This window comes from Hevea brasiliensis, chromosome 13, assembly GCF_030052815.1.
Source record: "Hevea brasiliensis isolate MT/VB/25A 57/8 chromosome 13, ASM3005281v1, whole genome shotgun sequence".
NCBI classification, from domain to species: Eukaryota; Viridiplantae; Streptophyta; class Magnoliopsida; order Malpighiales; family Euphorbiaceae; genus Hevea; species Hevea brasiliensis.
The window spans coordinates 87666937-87686748 of NC_079505.1; the positions used below are offsets into that span (position 1 = coordinate 87666937).

General features: G+C 35.6%; 3 protein-coding genes across 4 annotated transcripts; 1 reads left to right on the forward strand and 2 right to left on the reverse strand.

Annotated features, from left to right (window-relative positions):
* Window positions 1-587: 587 nt before the first annotated feature.
* Window positions 588-3599, reverse strand: LOC110662187 (uncharacterized). Its single transcript, XM_021821078.2, has 2 exons — window positions 3305-3599; window positions 588-2337 (listed from the first exon to the last, which is right to left on the reverse strand). The coding sequence occupies exons 1-2, from the start codon at window positions 3395-3397 to the stop codon at window positions 994-996; spliced, it is 1437 nt and encodes a 478-aa protein (XP_021676770.2). The 5' UTR covers window positions 3398-3599; the 3' UTR covers window positions 588-993.
* A 2387-nt stretch (window positions 3600-5986) lies between these two features.
* Window positions 5987-9243, forward strand: LOC110662186 (sec-independent protein translocase protein TATB, chloroplastic). The gene is made up of 6 exons (XM_058132745.1): window positions 5987-6358; window positions 6438-6559; window positions 7705-7764; window positions 7877-8036; window positions 8662-8808; window positions 8911-9243. The coding sequence occupies exons 1-6, from the start codon at window positions 6163-6165 to the stop codon at window positions 8970-8972; spliced, it is 747 nt and encodes a 248-aa protein (XP_057988728.1). The 5' UTR covers window positions 5987-6162; the 3' UTR covers window positions 8973-9243.
* Window positions 9244-9710: 467 nt separating this feature from the next.
* On the reverse strand, window positions 9711-16738 carry LOC110662182 (N6-adenosine-methyltransferase non-catalytic subunit MTB). Of its 2 annotated transcripts, none has more exons than XM_058132743.1 (7): window positions 16572-16738; window positions 13256-15972; window positions 12883-12966; window positions 12666-12770; window positions 12428-12536; window positions 11690-11841; window positions 9711-10225 (listed from the first exon to the last, which is right to left on the reverse strand). In XM_058132743.1, the coding sequence occupies exons 2-7, from the start codon at window positions 15914-15916 to the stop codon at window positions 9797-9799; spliced, it is 3540 nt and encodes a 1179-aa protein (XP_057988726.1). In that variant the 5' UTR covers window positions 15917-15972; window positions 16572-16738; the 3' UTR covers window positions 9711-9796. The 2 variants fall into 2 exon arrangements, with proteins under 2 accessions (XP_057988726.1, XP_057988727.1); XM_058132744.1 differs by having other exon boundaries at window positions 13256-15988; window positions 16572-16729.
* Between the last annotated feature and the right edge of the window lie 3074 nt (window positions 16739-19812).

Consider the following 19812-nt stretch of genomic DNA (forward strand, 5'->3'; position numbering starts at 1 on the left):
AGTTTTGCATATGGCTAATATCTATTATAATAATATCCAAACCATAGCTGCAATTATTAATAATACATTCCAGAGATGACTATCTACATACAGTCACATTTCTTTTTTGTCTGGGTTTCAAGGGAATTATTACCTAAGTGCCCCCATGAGTATGTCCTTGTTGTTTCGAGAGAGGCTTCCACATGCACCAATATGCAAGCACACACAGAAAAGCTAAATGCAGATCTGTAATATCTAAGAGAGGAAAAAAGAGTATTGGCCGTTAAATAATTCAAAAAACAAGTTTGCGCTCCTAGAAACTCAGGAACATAAGATGGGTGTATCATCTTCATAGCCATTAGTGGAGAAGCCGATAGATAGATGCGCACAACCACTATGTACAGTCGCATAATGCCAAATAGTCAACTGGGGTTACAGGGCAGGTTGCATTTAGTGGAGATAAACTTTGATCAGTATAATGGCCATATGGAACATCGAGATAGATGGGTCCAAGTCTGATAGAAATCCCATCTGTACCAGTACGAGACATTAAGCCCGTCTAATGAAAGCCCCTGCCTAAACATAAATGCAGAATATGTACAACCACAAAGACCTAGAACTCGCGTGTTCTTGTATAAGGGAAAGCACTTCTTTTTTTTTTTTTTTTTTTTTTCTTCATTATTACACAAGACAAGAAAAAACAATCCAGAACACAACACTATATGCAAATGCTATTTTTGTATATCGTTCAACTAGAAACAAAAAAATTAAAAAGAATGCTCTATTAGTTCTCAAACTAATGCTCCCTACAAACTACTTTCTGGATACTTGTGGATCGGATCGCAGCAGATTAATTTCCTTATATCCATGCAATCTATTCCGCATCCTCATGTGATCCCAGACCCGGTGAACTGTATCGCCAAAACACAGTTGCCTTCATCTTACAGGTTAGACATTCAGTAAAGCAAACCTGCATAGAGGGGAGGGAATTTTGTAAAGCAATCTATTTCAATTTCAGCTGACCTCTGGCTGTAACAATGGGAAGAAAGTCCAGTTGTTGACAGGCCTAGCTTCCTTCCCAGCAATTGTTTCATTTGCCCACCACTCAGAGCTGATTGTGGGCTTATCAGGTACTTCTTTTGAATTATCAAAGTTGAACTCTTTGATTGACCCAAGTGTGATAGAACGATGTTTTCTATGGTAGTGTTCCTCTTCCATTTCTCCTGAAGGTTTCTCAGGTAATTCATTGGAAGTTTCCTTGACATGTAAACAATTTTCACTATTCATTAGCATCTTCCCACTTTTTACGCGGTCCTCCGGTGAGCATTCTACGAAAGTACTACATGATTGCATTGACTTGCTTTCAAGACAACGTGCAACCTCTTCACCACTCAACTCAAATGAGACTCTGTGATCAACTATAGTTTCATCATTTTTAGATCCATTTTCAGAGTTTGCAAGGGATGCAACCTCAGAAATCTGATTTTCAAGAAGGAAACCATCTCGAGAGGCAGGCCCCGCACAATCAGGTGTCAATGATCCTGAACCAAGCCTTGAACGCAGCCCCACACCATCTGGAGTCACGGAACCAGAACCAAGCCTTGAACCTAGCCCCACTCCATCTGGCGTCAAAGATCCAGAACCCAATCTTGAACCCCATTTACAAGTGGTAAAATGTTCAAAGCCCAAGAGCTTGGGAGCTTCCCCCATACGGAACTCAAGAATGGGGTGTTTATCCGGGAAAGGAGAAGAAGTGCCTGAATTTGAGATTACTGAGCCTGGTGAAATGAACTGCCTGCCTGGGCTTCCTGGGTGTAGTGGATAAGACTGGAATTCATAATGGGATAATGCAAACTTTTGATTGGTCCCGCTGTTTCTTCGAGCACGCTCCAAAGAAGACGTCAGGAGTTGAGCAAATGGCACTTCTGGGGAAGAAGGTGTAGTCAGCTGAACAGATTCAGGAGGCGGAGTGAAAGGTGCAGTGGATGGTTCAGTGGTGAAGGCAGAAAACGCAGGTGGTGTAACTAGCTGGGTTTCATGAGCATAAGGACCTATGGAAAAAATGGATGCAGGTCCACCAGGGGAGTAGGCATTCATAGAAAGAGAAGTAAGAGAAAGCAATCCTGCAGGTGATTGAGTGACAGAAGGGGGATCAGATTGGAGGAATGAAGCAGGAGAAGAAGGAGGGGCAATAAAAGGAACTGCAACAGCAGTTGAGTGTGTTTGATTTTCAGCAGAAGTAACTACAGCTCCAGTTACTTCAGGTTCAGGAACAAGAGCAGCATGACCAATTCGCTTGCTATTTTTATGAAAGCCAAAACACCAGTAAATACTCCAGCAGCCTCCCCATCTTCTTTTCTGCATTGAAATAAGAAGATGATAAGATTGTGAACAATTAATTCCAAGGGAACCAGAACAAATTTTCTCTCATTGCCAACTATTCTGATCTGACAATGGGACAAAATCTGATGCATTGTTAATTCAATGAAGTGACAAAATTCATTAGTACATTTCCCTTATCTATTATTTTTGCCTACTGTCAAACACTAAGAGCTGAATCTGTTATTGCCCCTATCTCCCACCCAAGGCCAAGCCACAAGTGCACAAACAGCGAGAAAAAATTGCTACCAGCCTAGTCCATCAAAACAGAACAGTCATCCAGTTCAATGAGGAAAGAGTTATGATCCAATTTCTAATAAGAACAACTTGTAAGAAAGACATTGAAAGTTTTGGAAAAGTACTAGATAACACTTCTAGTCTTAACTCGTCAAGTCTTGAATACATCATTTTACCCTACAGCTATCCCTGCTCAATGTGAGTTGTGAGAAAGGTAATCGTGATTCAGTCTCTGCAAAGTATGAGAATAACTTGTCGATCTTGCAAAATAAACCACGTCAAAAGTGTTTAAGTCTTCAAATAAGCACAATATTGAAAGGTTACTAAATTCTAAGAGCATAAAATATCAGAAATTTGTTTCCTTTTCCGTTTCCCCTACTCTCAGACAAAAAACTAGCATAAAAGCGAGCAACAAAATAAGAGCAAAAGAAACTGCCAAAAAGAAAAAAAAAAATCAATGAAACCAGCTAAGAAAGTGAAGGGCAAATAGAAGAAAGACAGAAACTTTCACTTCTGCAATTTCAGAATTAAAGATCCGGGTAAGCTAAAATCTCAATTACCTGAAAGTTGTTTCTCAGCTACGGCAAAAAAATACTAAAACCAAACTCAGGATCCAATTTTTTTTTTTTTTAAAAAAAAAAAACGAAACGAATGCAAGAAGCAACAATCGCGCCGATAAAGAAATCAATAAGGGCGTGCGTGTGTCTACCTGAACGGTGGTTGGCTGCACACGAGACTCGGCGGAGACGATGGCAGTGGCAGCGGCGTTGATGGTGTCGAAGCTGTTGTTGACGGTTCTCATCTTGAACTAGGAGGAGTTAAAGAGAGCTTGGATAACATATCAGATGTGGGATTGGATCTGCAAAGTCTGAAATGAAACCCAGAGAGGAGAAAGTGGTCGCAACTGTGGGAGATAATAAATCAACATGGTGAGATCAAACAAGCACTCTCTCAACTCCCTCTCTTCTCTCTGTTTCCGTTACTCTCCGGTCCTTATCCTCCAGTTTTCATCCATTTTGCTACTCAATTATTGCCACGTCATCACGTAACGCTTGCCTTTTTCTTTTTTTTTTTTGAATCTTTTTTGGAATAAAGTTTATAATTATTACCGTCATTGATTGTTGGCTTTTTTTTATTTTATTTATTTTTAGAATAATCTATTATCTAAATTAAACCATACTCTACTTTTTTTTATACGTTTGAATTGAAGTCAAAATACTTAGATTGATTTTAAAAAAATTAATGTTATTTTAGATATCAATAAAATAATTCAAAAGATTAATTATTTAAAATTTTTATAATTAAAATATTCTAAATTTAATTTTAAATTAATTTTTAATACTTTTAAAATAAACTTAATCTTAATACGAAGATTTGAGAAAAAAATTAAGGCCCCCAAGCCACAAAACAAAGAAGGTTGTGACAAGCGGCAAGTCAAATGACTGAACTACCCTTCGGGTGAAAGGAAAATCACAAATGTGGCCTGCAGTTATTGCGGAGCTAACAAGAGGGTGGTGCTGGTGTCATTATGGTGCTTTCTGTACATTGAACCTTTTATAAAGCGTGAGCCTCGTGACCCCATTTGTGTGGGTGCATCCCCACACCTCCTCCATGTGGTTCACAGCAATCAATTCATGTTCAAACAATCTTGACCGTCCAATCAGTTGACTCATCTCATTTTTATATGCTTCCTTAAAAACAAGTTCGAAACGGCAGCTAACTTGGCTCCGCTCACGTGGACCGCATGTGGTCTTCCTGTCGGTCATGCGGACAATATTTGACTCTTATATTGTTTTTATTTTATTCATTTAAAAAAAATAAAAAATTAAATTAAATGGAATACATTCTTAAACATATAATAATAAAAAACCGTTATTCCTAAATTACCCATGAACACATGATGATAACAAATAATATCTTGTTTTCAAAAAAAAAAAAAAACAAATAATATCTTAAATGGTAACAAAACAATGAAAGGTGCAGAAGAAGCAAGTAGGAATCCCAAGTCATGAAACAAATATTTTACACTTGTATTTTGGGACCAGACAATGCTAGCTATAGTTGGGAGACCCAAATTTCCAGCCGATGGAGATGCTTCTATTCTATCATTTCAATAATATGTATTATAAATTAGTATATATTTTCCACAAAAGCAATGGGTTGGCCCCATGACACCTCTTGAAAATCACATTCAGAGAGTATTGTTGGAGTCCTTGCCATGCAAAATCTTGCAATACTGAAGGGTATTATAGGCCAAACAAAATTAAATTGAAAAAAATAAAAATTAACTCAAATTTGTTGTTATTTAGGACAAAGCAACTTTATTTGTTAAAGTGTACACGTGTGCATAGGCAGATGTTTGATGGGTTTTTGTGCAGAACCCTCGTGTGTAAGAAAGTGACACTATCTTCCTCCTTTTTTTCCCTAAAAATAATAAAATTAAGGATACTTGCACGGGTGAATCAGTTCACTTCCTTCATTATCACCATGATGATCATCATCCAATTGCCTCTCTTTTCCCCTCCTTTTCTTCCCCTAAAAGGCCCTTTTTTCTTGAGCTCCTGAACTCCAAACCCTTTAATCCTTTTCTTTTCTTTGATTACTTTACTTTTAACCTTTTTTTCTTTCAGTAGTCTTTTGAAGACTTCCCTTTCCCATATGAATATGACATCACCAACACCCGCACGTAGTTCTCAAAAACAAACATATATATATATATATATATATATATATATATCTTATTATTGCGTCCTTTTACTGTGTATGATTTCCCTTTTGTATCTAATTCTAATCAACAACAGTAAATATATAGCTTAAGGTTAGAGAATTATAATGTAAAGACAAAAAGGGTTAATGGGAATTCACTGTAAATAAAAGTTGGCTCCAGGTGGAGGTGTGGAAGCAGTGGATAGTTCACAAGATGATTGGGCCTCTAATGGGGTGGCTTAGTGAGGTTATGGTCCTACAGGGGAAAAGCCGAACCAACACACCACATGTTTGAGTTATCAAAGTCGGTGGGACTTGGGAGCGTTCATCATCATTTTATATATGAGAGAGAAATATTCAGGTTCACAGATTTGCTTAAAGATCTCCTCTTCTCTATAATTCTTGGCTTCCTTTGACAACACATGCAACCGTCGCTGTTACATGATGCCATCACAACCACCTTTTCATTGGACACAACAGTTACGGCAAAAGTGGAGTTGGCCCAAGTAGAAGGCTTCTTCTTCTTGACATTGTTTCCATGGCCCAAAGCTTTCAGCTTTCTTCATGGAGTATAAATATTTCTTGTTTCCACCGCCCCTTGACAAGCTCTGTGGAAGGGCCGAGCCCAAGATTGGTTATAGTAAGGCTAGACCTTTTGAGAATGTTGAGGCTCAAAATTGTTTAGCCCAACGACGCACCCTTGAATCAGAAGATAGAAGCAAGACAAAAGCGCTTTCATCTGCAGATATCATCCGATGGTTCCGTTAAAGATAATCTTCGGACACATGACTCAACTATCGGTGCGCTCAAAAAATCCCATACAACTCTCTTAATATATGATCCTATAACCACACTGTGTTCATGGCAGTGCTAGTTTCGACTTCCACGAGCAGAGTGTTATCTCTTTACCAACAATCTTCTTCTTCGATTTCAGACCATAAAACCCCCAAATTTGGCATCTCCACGCGGACTCTTCAGCTCGGTATCGGTCCTTTCTCTCCATGGAGTGGCCTAAAGAATCTGGCTATCTCTATCACTCCAAAATCTCTGAAGAATGGTATGTGTTCTGACTTGGTTATGCTTTCCTTTCAGTCTTTAAAAAAAATTGCTGTGATTCTTGAAATGTGGTGGTGCAGAGAGGAAGAGTAGGGGTAAGGGTAGAGTGGTTCAAGCATCTTTGTTTGGGGTTGGAGCTCCTGAGGCTCTGGTGATTGGGGTGGTGGCTTTACTGGTTTTTGGTCCAAAAGGTCTTGCTGAGGTGAGTTGGGTGTGGATGAGACTGTTATCTATTTTGTAGCAATTTCTTTTTTCGATGAAAATTGTTCTACTATTTGTAACCCATACATATACATGATGTACTGGTTTTAATTGGAATTAAGTATTGACTTCACGCCAACTCTTATGAAGAAAAAGTAATGAGAGAGAGAGAGAGAGAGAGAGAGAGAGAGAGTGATGGTCCCCTGTGAATTATGAACTAATAGCATTGGCATAAGATTGATTTTGCTCTTTTTGTCGTATCTACCTCCACAATTTTATTTTCCGAGGTCAGTGGAGTTAAGAATGCAAGACTGACAGTTTGATTGTACTGTAGGATCCGGTGTGCCTATATGCATGCATTTTCTTTGTACTTATTTCATCCATATCACCTGAAAAGTCTTATGATTATTGTGGCTTAAATTCAGTTCTTAACTGCCATGAATTTGCTGATAATCTGAAGAAGGTAGATTAAATAGGTTGGAATATCAGAGTGCCTTGTATATGCAGTGAGCACCCTTATCTTTATAAGAGCATCACATAGAGATGGATTGCATTTCAACTTGCAGATACAGGTTTTACAATGATATTTTGTTGGATAATGGGGAAGGAGAGAGCTTAATTTTAGTTTCTCAAAACAAAGCAGAAGCTATGAAAATTAATAGAGCAAAAACAAGTTTAAAAATGGAGAGAAAAACATTATTACATAAAACAAGCATAACACAAGGACATTTTGTTTTTCTTTTTCTTCTTCATTTTCATCTCTCCACCTCTGCTAGCTCTCTCTCAATTCTCCTCTAGTCCTCTCTGCACACACATTTTTCCAACAGCAAACTCTTCCTTTTCAAATGGAGAGATTATTTTCGTTTGTCAACAAATGCCCATACTTAGATATGGTTGTTTTCCTTTTCTTGTACACACATATTTTCACTGGTTAAAATCTCTTCAACTCCAACATATTTAGTTGTGGATGGGGAGGTGTAGTCTTGTTTGAGAGTGCAACATTATGAACTTAACAAGAGACCCACCCATCATCTAAATGCCTTCATACTTTTGGTGGTTCAGTTGCATTTACCTTTGAGTGTGCCTATTTTCTTTCTTTGTCCATAATTTTTATTTGTGTAGCTGTACTGTCTTATCTAAATTCAGGTTGCACGCAATCTAGGGAAAACTCTACGTGCATTTCAACCAACCATTAGAGAACTCCAGGTAGATCCTTCGAATTTTCAACTTAATTTGTTGTTTCTGCCACTCAAGAGTAATTGAATATAAACAATGCAACATTATTTATTTTCAATCTATGCAATACTTTGAAATTTAGGAAGTATCGAGGGAATTCAAGAGCAGCCTTGAACGAGAGATTGGTCTTGATGACATTTCAAGTCAAACACAAAACACATATAGCTCCAACAGAGCAAACACTGCCTCAACCCCTTCACCGGTTGGCAGCCCTGAAAATTCTTCAACTGCAGCTGACCCCAGTGAGTGATCAAATGTTTCTAACATCTGCTCTTATATGGAAAAGCAATTAGCCGGATTAGAAAGTTGAACTTCATATTTAATGCATTATATTGTGTTTTTAATTACCATTTGGATTTTCTGGAAGCTCCTAATCCACATTGTTTAGGTTCTCTGTTACAAACTGCTTTGAGCATGACCAAGCTATTTAACAGTGATTATGCTATGTTTTTCAAGATGAGATGACAGTGTTAGAGTTCTTTGGCTTGATGATCTTTAAGCTCCAGTATGGTAAAGCATTCATAACTGAGTACTTGACAGACAAAAAGGATGAAAAGACATTATAAATGGAGCTCCCTTTAATGTCACCTTTGAATAAATATATTTCTTTACAGCCAACTGCAAAATCAACAAGCTGTCATATGTAATATTTTATAATTTCAATATCCTTTTGCACTGTGCCCTTTGTGCAGTTAACTGTTGCTAACCATTGTTAATTGAATCCAGTTTAGTATTTCCTTGATTGTATAATCAAAATGAAATATTGCAACATATGTCAGTGATGGTGCCTTTATGATCCTTGTGGCCTAGTAATTGCTTTCACGCATAAAATATGACAAGTCATTGTCAATTATTTTAAACTTGCAGATGGTGCTCCATCTCAAACTCGAGCATATACCAGTGAGGATTACTTGAAAATCACAGAAGAGCAGCTAAAAGCATCTGCTGCACAACAGATAGGGCAGACACCACCAACCCCACCAGGAGAAAGCCAGGTTGAATCTCAAAGTCAAGGTTAGCCATTCTTCACTCCTATGTCCAATCTGTGTCTGTCTCCCCCTTATCTCTCTCTCTCTCTCTCTCTCTCTCTCTGATATTATGAATGTTTCATATCAGCTACTGTTAAAAAAACTGCTGCTGCCACACCTCTGCCGCAAAAGCCAGAAAATGAAGTATAAGAGACTCTCAAGAAAGGTAATGTCAGGAATTGTAATGGTTCTCAGATTTTACAAAGCCTGGAATGAGTCAGCTGAGACGTAAAGCCTGATGAAAGGAGTGTATTTTTTTTTTCTTCCCCTTATTTTTGCTTCTTGCTTCTTTTTTTCTTTTTTATAGTGCGGAGGGGGTACTCGAAAGATGAGTCAGTTTCTTAATGCGCTGTATAATACGATTTTGTATTGGTTGCCAAAGCTGCGAAGGAATGTTAAATTTCAGGGATGAATTTAACAATGTCAGTATTCGTTATGTGATATTAATGGAAGAGAGATAATCAACCGGCAGAAATGGAAGATAAGTTCCTTGGTTTTACTATAAACGAGTTGATAATCAGCTTTCTAATAGTTATGTCATGGCGTGGCGAATGGCAACCAGAACACTTGGTTGTTATCGAACTCCAATGCTGGACACTTCAATCAAAGATAACAAAATAATGAAAAGATTTGCATGATTGCCGCTGCCTTGAAAAATAGTTGTTTTGGTGATTCATTGAATTTGAATGGGTTCGGCAATAATCCCGTCCCCCTTGTGGTGATGTCGTGACGACCATTTGCAGGCTATCAGTTTTGGGTGTCAACATTCTACGAGGCATGATCTGCTAGGAACTAACACCATTGTTTGCCAATTGCCATCGATCCCGTCTTAATATCAGTAATTCATTTTTACCATTTTACTGGTCTTGCAAGTGAAGACGCACATGATGTGATAACGGCATCCCTTTTCATTTATATTTTGGCTGGGGAAAAAAAAAATGAATGCAACAACACAACTATATGACACGTGTTTGCTACAACAAATTCATTGGCCTATGAGACTCAAAATCTAGGTATTCTCCATTTGCTTGCCCATACCCATGCATGTCAAAATGTTTGTCTTCTAAATTCATATTCCCGATTTCTCGTCCTCTAAATCCCTCCGTTGGGGAAGCCCATGGAGCAGGAGTTGAAGGGTTAGAGCTAGAACCCTCTTGGTTTAAACTGATAGTGCTTGGATTCTGCGGAGAATTTCCAGCTGCCCTCCTGTTGGAAGAATTGGCCGTCGCTAGAGAAATGGATGTTGATTGCTGTTGCTGCTGGTTTTTCACTGGTGATTTTGGCCTTAGACTCTCTATTTCAGGGGTAGTCATGACAAGATGAGGTGCCTCGGGGGGAGGATTTCGTCCACCACCTCCTTGCCATACTTTCCCATCCTTGTCAGCAAAATTCCTAACATATGCCTGAAATTACCAAATCTCCAGTTAATATAGAGGGTGGTTTAAAAAACAAAGGGAAACAGGAAAATAGGCATGAAAAATTGTTAATAATCCATACTTAAAGAAGTAAAAAAAATCCAGTTAATACACATACATTGAAAAACCAAACGACATTTACTGATGTAAATGCAAAAGCCCTGCTTCATGATGGCCCTCTCCAGAAGGTCAGCATACGAATTTCATATCTTATCTTCCTTTTTCTCAACTCAACTCAACTCAACTAAGCCTTTATCCCAAAAATTTGGGTCGGCTATATGGATTCGCTTTCTCCACTCTGAACGATTTTGGGTTAAATCCTCAGAAATGTGTAATGCTTCTAGGTCATGTTGTACTACTCTCCTCCAAGTCAATTTAAGTCTACCCCTTTTTTTCTTTCTATCCTCTAACCTAATGTGCTCTACTTGTCTAACTAGAGCCTCCGTATGTCTACGCTTCACATGACCAAACCACCTCAATCTCCCTTCTCTCAACTTATCTTCAATTGGCACCACTCCTACCTTTTCTCTAATACTCTCATTACGGACTTTATCTAGTCTAGTATGGCCACTCATCCACCTTAACATTCTCATCTCTACAACTTTTATCTTAGATGGATATGACTCTCATCTCTGCAACTTATCTTCCTTTTTCTAAGCCCCAAAATTTGAAGGGAGTGTTTTAGATAAGATTGGATGGTGAAATAAAATGCAGAAAACAAACCAGCTAGGACAATCCAAAGAGAACTTGACATGGGATGAGGCAGCAAGATTACAATTGGAAGCAAGGACTACAGATTTGCAAGTTTTACATAAATTTTCTATTACACGAACCAGCTTGTTACATAAATAGCCAAGAGCAGGAAACTTGCACAATCATGTCATGTTCTCAGCAAATTTTTGTACTTTAACGTACTACAACAATTGAAAAACTAATATTATAGAACTTGTTTCAATGATGTTTTCCAAGCGTATATAAAGCCAGTGTTTTCTAGAGTTCATTAGTTTTGAAGTCAAGTACCATGCTTCGTTTTGGTTTGTTTTGGGGGTGAAGGGGAAGGAAATGGGTTTTGTTTTTGGGGGGGGGGGGGTTGGAGTGGGGGGTGTGGGTGGGTGGAGGAGAGGGGAAGGGGAAGTGGGGCAGGGGATTGGTTGGGGTTGGGGATGGGGACATATTCTTCATTTCTTTCTATCCTGGAAATAATTTTGCTGTAAAACACAGAACAAGTAAAAAAATCATCACTTTCACAGAACAAGTAAAAAAATCATCACTTTCCCCCACATCATAACAAATTTAAAAATTCATAATTTTTCATTTTTAAATAGATTAGTTTTCAGTTGCAATAGGATCAAAAACAAATGGAATTTAAATTGTCGTCATCTTCAGAAGTATATTCAGATGTTGAGAAAAGAGGCACAACAAATAGATGTAACAATGTTTTTGAGATCGTACCTCAGCATTGAAATTTGATGAGGATAGTCCTTTACCAACAGTCAACCAACCAGATCGAATATTGTGGTCTTCACCAAAAAGCTCCAGCCTTCTGCGGCCGAGGGAGAAATGCTCAATTATACGATACATATCTTCAGGCTTTTGAGTTGAACCTGCAATTCCGTTGGCACTAAATCCTCTTAATAAATGCTCATTTGTCACCCATTTTGGAAACCATGAAAAAAGCAGACAGGACGTATTTGCAGTCTAATGCTACAATTTATAATGAATTTTTTTTATAAATTTTCCTGCTCAAAGTAAACTCTATAATAATGTCCTTCATGCACCATTCTAATGCACATGAGGGCTAAATAAATAAATATAAGATGGAAATCATAAAATGCTAGAACATTGAAAGAATTACTTGTAAACATAAAAAGAGTGAAAAGTTACTGCTAGTTCCAACTTGGTTTTCATTGTTGCCTTGATTCAACAAGAAAGAAGGAAAATCACATCACATGTCTACATAAGCACAGAATGTATGGTCAACCAAACTTAAGTAAAAAGGGGAAAAATAAAGGTATGCATTACAATAAACCTTACTAATCTATTAAGAAAAAGAAGAAGAAAAAGAGAGAAAAAAAAGATGAAACTGAAAGGATGATCTTTTTCACATATAGAAGATGACCAAACAAATTTTAAATGGACTAATCCCGCCACAGAACCAACAATTTGAATGTTACAAGGGTGTAAACTAACCGTAAGGAGGTTCCTCAGCAATAATTACGTCAGTGTCAATGTTTGCATGGATTATATGACCATCAGTGCTGCGACGAACTGTTCCCTTTATACCCATCAAGCAGTGTTCCTTTATTATAATGAAAGTTTGGAAGAAAAAGTAAATGCATTAGCAAAGCATTCACGAAGCAGGAGAAAAAAGCAAAAGGAGAGGGAAATGTCTTGAAATCTTATGCAGAATAAACAATATATTACCAACCTTTGAGTGCTGAAACAAAGTGTGAGAATCATGCCGCAAGCCTGGAGTTGCATTTGTTTTGTTGGTCTTCACCCAACAAATATCCTCACATCTCCGAAATCCCCACTGAAGCACGAAAAATAAAATAAAATTAGAATGAAAATAATCTTACAGAACATGATATGAGCTGAAGGTAGGTTGTGGCCATTACAATTCTATAGGCTTAACTGCAAAGTACCTTCTTTAAACATTGACGACCTTGCTCAAGTCCCACGCCATCACCCACCCAGAGGAAGATAAAAGAAGGTGTATCTGTTATTGCCTATAACACAAAGGACAGAAAGTTTATCCAAGTCAAGAATGAAGACGAGTTAAATTATCAATAGAAATATAATGTAGCCATAGCCCATCTCCACACTGAAAAGTAGGGTAGATTTTATGCCCCAGAATGGTGAAGCAAATAACTAATATTTCCAATTGCACTTCAACATTGTGCAATTACTTCTTAGCAAGTTAAATTATTAATGCTCAATTGAGGACATGCAAAACACTAACTTTTCAGTTCCCAGATGAAAGGCAATTGTAAAGAAAAGCAATTTGCAATAGACTACCTCAATCTTGAGATTTAATATATCTTCAAATGTCCAATACTCCGTATGGTCAGCAACACCAGGAGCTCGATGAACATATTCTTCCCAAGGGGGGTCCACCAGAATTACATCAAACTTGGTTCCAAAAAACTCCGGAGACAGTTCAAACTCATGTAGGTCACACTTCAAATACATTGGTGCGGAGGCAGATTTGGCAACAATCTCATCCTTTTTCTGTATAAGCTCCCTAAGCTTGGGGTAATCCTCTACAACATTGGTAAGCTCCAGCTCCCTGATAAAATTCTGGGGTCGCATACCAGTATCTACAAAATTCTGTGAATAATCATTCTGCTCTCCTCTTGAAGGCGCTTTCCCCGGAGGTCCATTATTTCTAGGAGGAACCCAGCCCCCTGAGCTCTTATCAGGAGGTGTTCCTCGTCCTATAGGTCCTGCAGCATTAAAACCAGGACCAGACATGTTTGGAGGCATTCCCCTTCCAGGTCCTGCCTGATTAAAAAACATAGCAGGGTTTGGTGGGGGAGTCCCCATGTTAGGAGGAAATCTTGGGGCTGAAGGTCCAGGAGGAACAGGAGAGAGAGCTGGTGGCATGGCTAGCATATTCATCTCTACACCTCGAGCCCCAGGCCAAACTACAGGAGGAGAAAATGGTGGAATAAAGACACCTGGTGAAATTGGAGGACCTGGAGCAGGTGACATACTAGGGCCAAGTGGCTGCATTGGTCCAGGTGGTAGAACTCCCATAGGCCCAAAAGGTGATCCCATCATGGGCAAAGGGACCTGTTGGTTGTCTCTACCAGTTGGCCTACCCCTTCCTCCTCTCCCTACTCTGCTCCCCTTTATTCCCAGTGGAGGAGCTCTGGAGAAGGACCCTGTTTCATGTGAACCACCACTGGAACTCTGGCCAGCAGCAACTCGAACAGACATAGCCCCTCTCTGTCCTCTTCCTTTCCCTGCCTGGTAGTCTACTTCATCCCTCCCTGAACTTGGATCTTGCATGGATGCACCATCATCAGTATACCATTCCTTTTTATCCTCAGCAGAAGGTGTAGAACCATAACCATATAACTCATGTCTTCTTGCCCTTTCATCTCGAATATGTGCCCACTCTTCAACATTTGGTGCTGATTTCCCATCAGATTGCTGACCAAGCTCAGTTCTCCTTGCAAATTTGGATCCAGAATCTGCTCGTCCATAATCAAGAGGTTTGGTTTGGATCTCTATCACATCATAATTCTCGTTTGAAATTCCAAAATTTGATGACGTTTTAACAGCTTCACCCCTGCTTCGACCATGATGCTTTTCATTGTCAATCCTCTCACGAGCATGTCTTGGCTCCCAATCTCTGCCACGATCATAAACAACATCTCCATCTTTTGACTCTCTATCATTAAAAGTGGTTTGCCTTCTTTTCCAACTGTCTTTGGAACTTTCCCGATCTCTATTCCTGTCACTCCAGCTGTCATCCCTGCCTTTTGATCTATCATCTCTAAGGCCATCCCTTTCTAGATCCTTCCTCCTGATGTCTGAGCTTCTTTCATACTCAATTTCAGAGTACTCTGATTCTTGATGACGCCTTGCACTCCTCTCTGGGGTCCTAGACCTGCTAGAGTGCCCTACTTCTCTTGCACTTTTATCTCTTACCCAGATATTTCCATCATCATCTGCATTTGAAGACCTTTCACGGCTTTCAACAGCATCCCTACTAGTGGAAGTTCTCTGCTGTCTATGCTTCTCACTCTTCTGCCGACCTGACCTGTCTTCACGAGTAATAGGACTACCTTTATCATCCTCTTCTAAAGCTTCTGACCTGCTTTTGCTGTTGTTCCTCTCTCCATCAACTCTTGTTTCTTCTCTGTTGTTGGCTTTGATGCCCTTCTCATTGTTTGAATCTAAACCCCTACTTTTACTCTCACCAGTTTCATTTCTTGCAGAAGCACTGCTATCTTTAGAATTTTCATATTTGGAATCAGAACTCCTTACACTTCTGATATTAGCCTTTTCATGATGACTTTCTTCAGCTTTCTTTCCAGTATCTGATTCATCCCATCTCCTCCTAGAAGTTCTTCCCAGCTCAGTAGAACCATGAGCCTTGTCTCGGCTACTTTCCCTCGTATCTGAGTACCTGGAATCTCTATCTCGTGACTTCTCATGCTCTCCATCATGGAATCTTTCTTCTTTACTTTTGGTTCCACTGCGTGAACTCTCATGTTCTGAGATCTTCGATGTCATATTCCTCCTCTCACTTTCATCAGCCCGACTGCGCCCTTTCCTTCCAGATTTTTCTGCAACCTGCCTGTTCTCAAATTCTCCATCCTGGTACCAACTGCTCAACTTTTCCAAGCTACTTTCCTCATATTTTTTCTTTATTTGCTTCAAGCGCAACTCTTTTCTTGTTTCATAATCATCATCACTACCTGCTCTGCTAGAACCACCACCTGACCTCTTATGGCTCTCATTCCTGTCCCCACCAGAACTTCTTCTTCTTCCACTGCCATCTAATCCTTCAGCATCTTCATTGCTCAACTTTCTAGACTTGCCTGACCGATGCCTCCTATCACTGCCTTCCCAGTCTTCATCATCCCCTGCTCTATCACTTTTCACATCTGAGTTATCCTCAGTGTCCCGTTTCACATAGCTCCGGCTCTGTTCAGGTGAATCCATTGCAAATAAAAGGTCCTTGAAAAATTGTATAATATGTGTGGCTGAACCTTATTACTCTACAAATAAATCAACCTGATATCAGACATGAATAAGGAATCACACTGAGCAAATGTATTTTCTTTATCAAACAAAACTTAAAAGATCCATTACATTTGTATATACTCTCTAAAGGTGTAATTTTGTAACCACAAAATGGAGAAACGAAGGAATATAAGCATGGTTATCGAAGATTATGACAGACATTCAACTGGAATTGCGACCAATGTCAATAATTTTAACTCAGTTGCACTGTATAGAATATTTTCAATAGCCAAGGAAGGTTTAATAGGTACTAAAACTACTGAGAATTAAGAAATTCTCGATTGCCCTCTAACCTAACAAAACAAAAAAGAATTGTACAAATGAAAGTGCAAAGTTTCCATGATGCAGATTGAAAGAAAGCTGATAAATCAATATAAACGACGAAAGCATGAAATAAACCGATATAAACGATGAAAGCATGAATATTTACGTAAATTGCAGATAGTAAACGTAGCTAAAACGTAAAATTCTGTGATTACAAATAGCAACGGAAAGAACCCTAGAACCCTCAAATACGAGGGGAAAGAAGAGAGAGTTCATGCTTGCGTGTGCTAAGAGAGAGGGAGGGAGGTACCTGGCAATTGCAATTTGTGAAAATTGGTAGAGAAACCCTGATACAACTCTTTCAATAGGGTTTTCAGCTCCTGCAGAGGTCTCCGCAGAGACTCAAACCATGGAGAGAACCGCCTTTAATTTTTTTCTTCTTTAATTTTCAATTTCTTTTTTCCTATTTGATTAAATTTACGATTCCTAATTAAATTGTCTAACGATGGCATACTTGAGAATTTTTTTAAATGTATTAACTAAAATTAAGTTAATGATTTTAATAATAAAAATATTAAAGTAATAAAATTATTTTTTATAAAATTTTTTTTATGACACCCATTAAATTAATTCAAAACTAGACAGAAATTAAATTATGAAAAATAAAATTAAAAAAAAATAACAATTTTATAGGTTAATTTCACTTATCATTCATTAATTCTATTATCAATTTTTATGTTAATTTATGATTAAATTATACTAATAATCTACTACAAACATTCCTTAATTTTAAATTATATTGCAAAAAATTTAAATTATATTGCAAAAAATCTATATTTAATTTTAATATATAAATATTTTTTAATAAAAATGTATTGGAGATATTATTTGGCTAATATATATGCATACACACACAAACACATATATATAATCATCCATATTTAATTAGAGTTTAGATATCATTAAAATAATAAATTATTAATTTTTTTATTATATTAAAATAAAAATATCAATTCTTTAAGAGATTAATCTAAAAATTGAGATAAAAAAAGTAATACAAGTAAAAATAGTATTATTATTTTTCTTTAAAAAATAATTATTATGTAATTTTTAATAAGATAGATTATATATATATGTGTGATTTTCATTTTAAATATATAGAAAATAAATAAATAAAAATCTTAAATTTTAAATTAATTATAAAAATTTGAAAGAAAAATTAGATAATCCATTTATTATGAATAATTTTATAGAAGTTTCAAATAAAATATATTAAATTGAAATTTAAAATTTTTATATTTCAAATTAAAGTTAAGGGATAATAATGATATATTCCTTTAAGTTGAGCGAACATTAGTAAAATTTAGTTATAAGTTAACCTGTAAATCCAATGATAAATGTAGCATAATAAAAGAAGAGTCAATTAATCCTCTTTCTTGGAGAATTTTCTTATATATTTATATATTTATTTAAATTAATCCATAATAAATTTAATTATTGATTTTTTTTAAGGAAATACCATGATTTTAGCTAATATGTCATTTATTAATTAGTTAGATGTATGTAGATTTACTCTTTTATTAATAGAAAGTTAATTGATCACGAAATTTTCTTTTTTTAAATTTCCCACTTTATAAGTCAGTTATAATAAATTATAGAGATTTTAATAATAATCAAATTATAATTTATAAATTACTAGTAACAATAGGTCATAGAGATTTTCATATTAACTGTAGATGAATATGTGTAAATTTATAAAAATTAATATATCTTAATAAAATTACTATAATTTCATTAAAAGACGATTTTCTTCTATATGTATGTGTATATCTATCTTCAATAAGAAAAAGAAAATATTAACAATGTACATAAGACATTCAAGTTTTCTTTAAAATTTTATTTACAAAGTGTGTTTGTCTTTTTTTTTTTATTTGGAATATAATTATTAAAAATCCAAGCTCAAACTTATTAATTTAAGTATTGAAGTTGCAAGGCTTAATACTTTAGTAAATTAATATTTTTTTTTTTTATATATCTATTAGATGTTGAATATTTAGTTTTCAACACATTGTAATGGGCCGGCTTAAGTGGGACACCGCCAACCCTACATGCATTGCTCACCATTACCTGTCCCTTGCCAGCCCACCCACCCTACCAACTAGCATTAACGGGCTCGTGCATTGTCCCTATTTATCATACCAACCCAGACCACACCTGATGCTGTTAATGGGTGTCAGAATGTTAGTTAAGCAGTAGTAATTCCCTAGCTTATTTGGTTTAACTGTAGTTATTAATTGACAATTTATTTATGTTAAATATTTAATAAAATTATATTTAATTATTATTATTATTATATAAAATAATTAATAAAGGTATAGATTATATAATTTATTTTATTATTAAAATAAATATAAAATTATAAATTTATTATTTATTTTATTATTAAAATAAATATAATTATTAATTTAATATTATAATATTTATTATATTATTAAAATTAAACATAATTATTAATTTATTGTGTCATATTATTTATTTCACTATTGAGTTAAGAAAGTAATTAAATTACTTAAAATATAATTAAATAATTTTAAAAGTGTAGTTATGAAATAAGAAAGTAATTATTATTATCGATAAAAAAATTTCATAATTTTAAGTTTTTAGAAAAAAATGTATTTTTCTTAACAAATAAGTATTTTATATATTATGTTATTAATAAAAATTATTTTAATAAAAATACTTTAATTAATCAAGATATTAAAATTATAAATAAAAAAGATAAAAATAAATAATATTAATAATATTAATTTTTGAGTTGCATGTAAAAGGATAATATAGTCTAAATAAAAAATAAAATAAAATAAATTATCAATCGATGAGAAATAATTTTACAAATATAGCTGATATAAATTGTAGTTGATGGGTATTATATCAATTAATCATCAGCTATCAATACTACTATTTTTTGAACATTATCAAACATATTAATTTATTTGTTTAGATATCTATTATCTATCATCTCCACTAAAAAAATGAATCAAACACCCCCCTAAATAAATGCTTAATTAATGTCTCCTATTTAATTTAATAGTTGAATAATTAAATTTAAAGTTTTTTTTTAATTGTCAATTTAATATTCAATGATTAGTGATTTAAAAAAATAATTAAACGTCAATTTATCTTTAAATGTTAAAATATTTTGATGAGCAATATTTATTTACTTTATAATTATATTTATTTATAAATAATATTTTTTAAGTACATAATTATATGAATAATTTTTCATTTATATGTTTCTTAAATTTTTTTTAAAAATAAAATTATAATGAAATTAATTAATATAAAAATATTATTTCACATAATATTTTTTAATTATTTTTTATATTATTTTTATTATTAACTTACATTACCATTAAATTATCAAACAACTTACAATTAATTAAAACTATTGACCGAAAATAGTTAAGCACTAATCGGAGCATCAAGTGTTAGTTGCTAGCCGCCGGCCGCTAACTTCAGTCGACTGCTAGCTGCTTTCATTCTTAACAGAT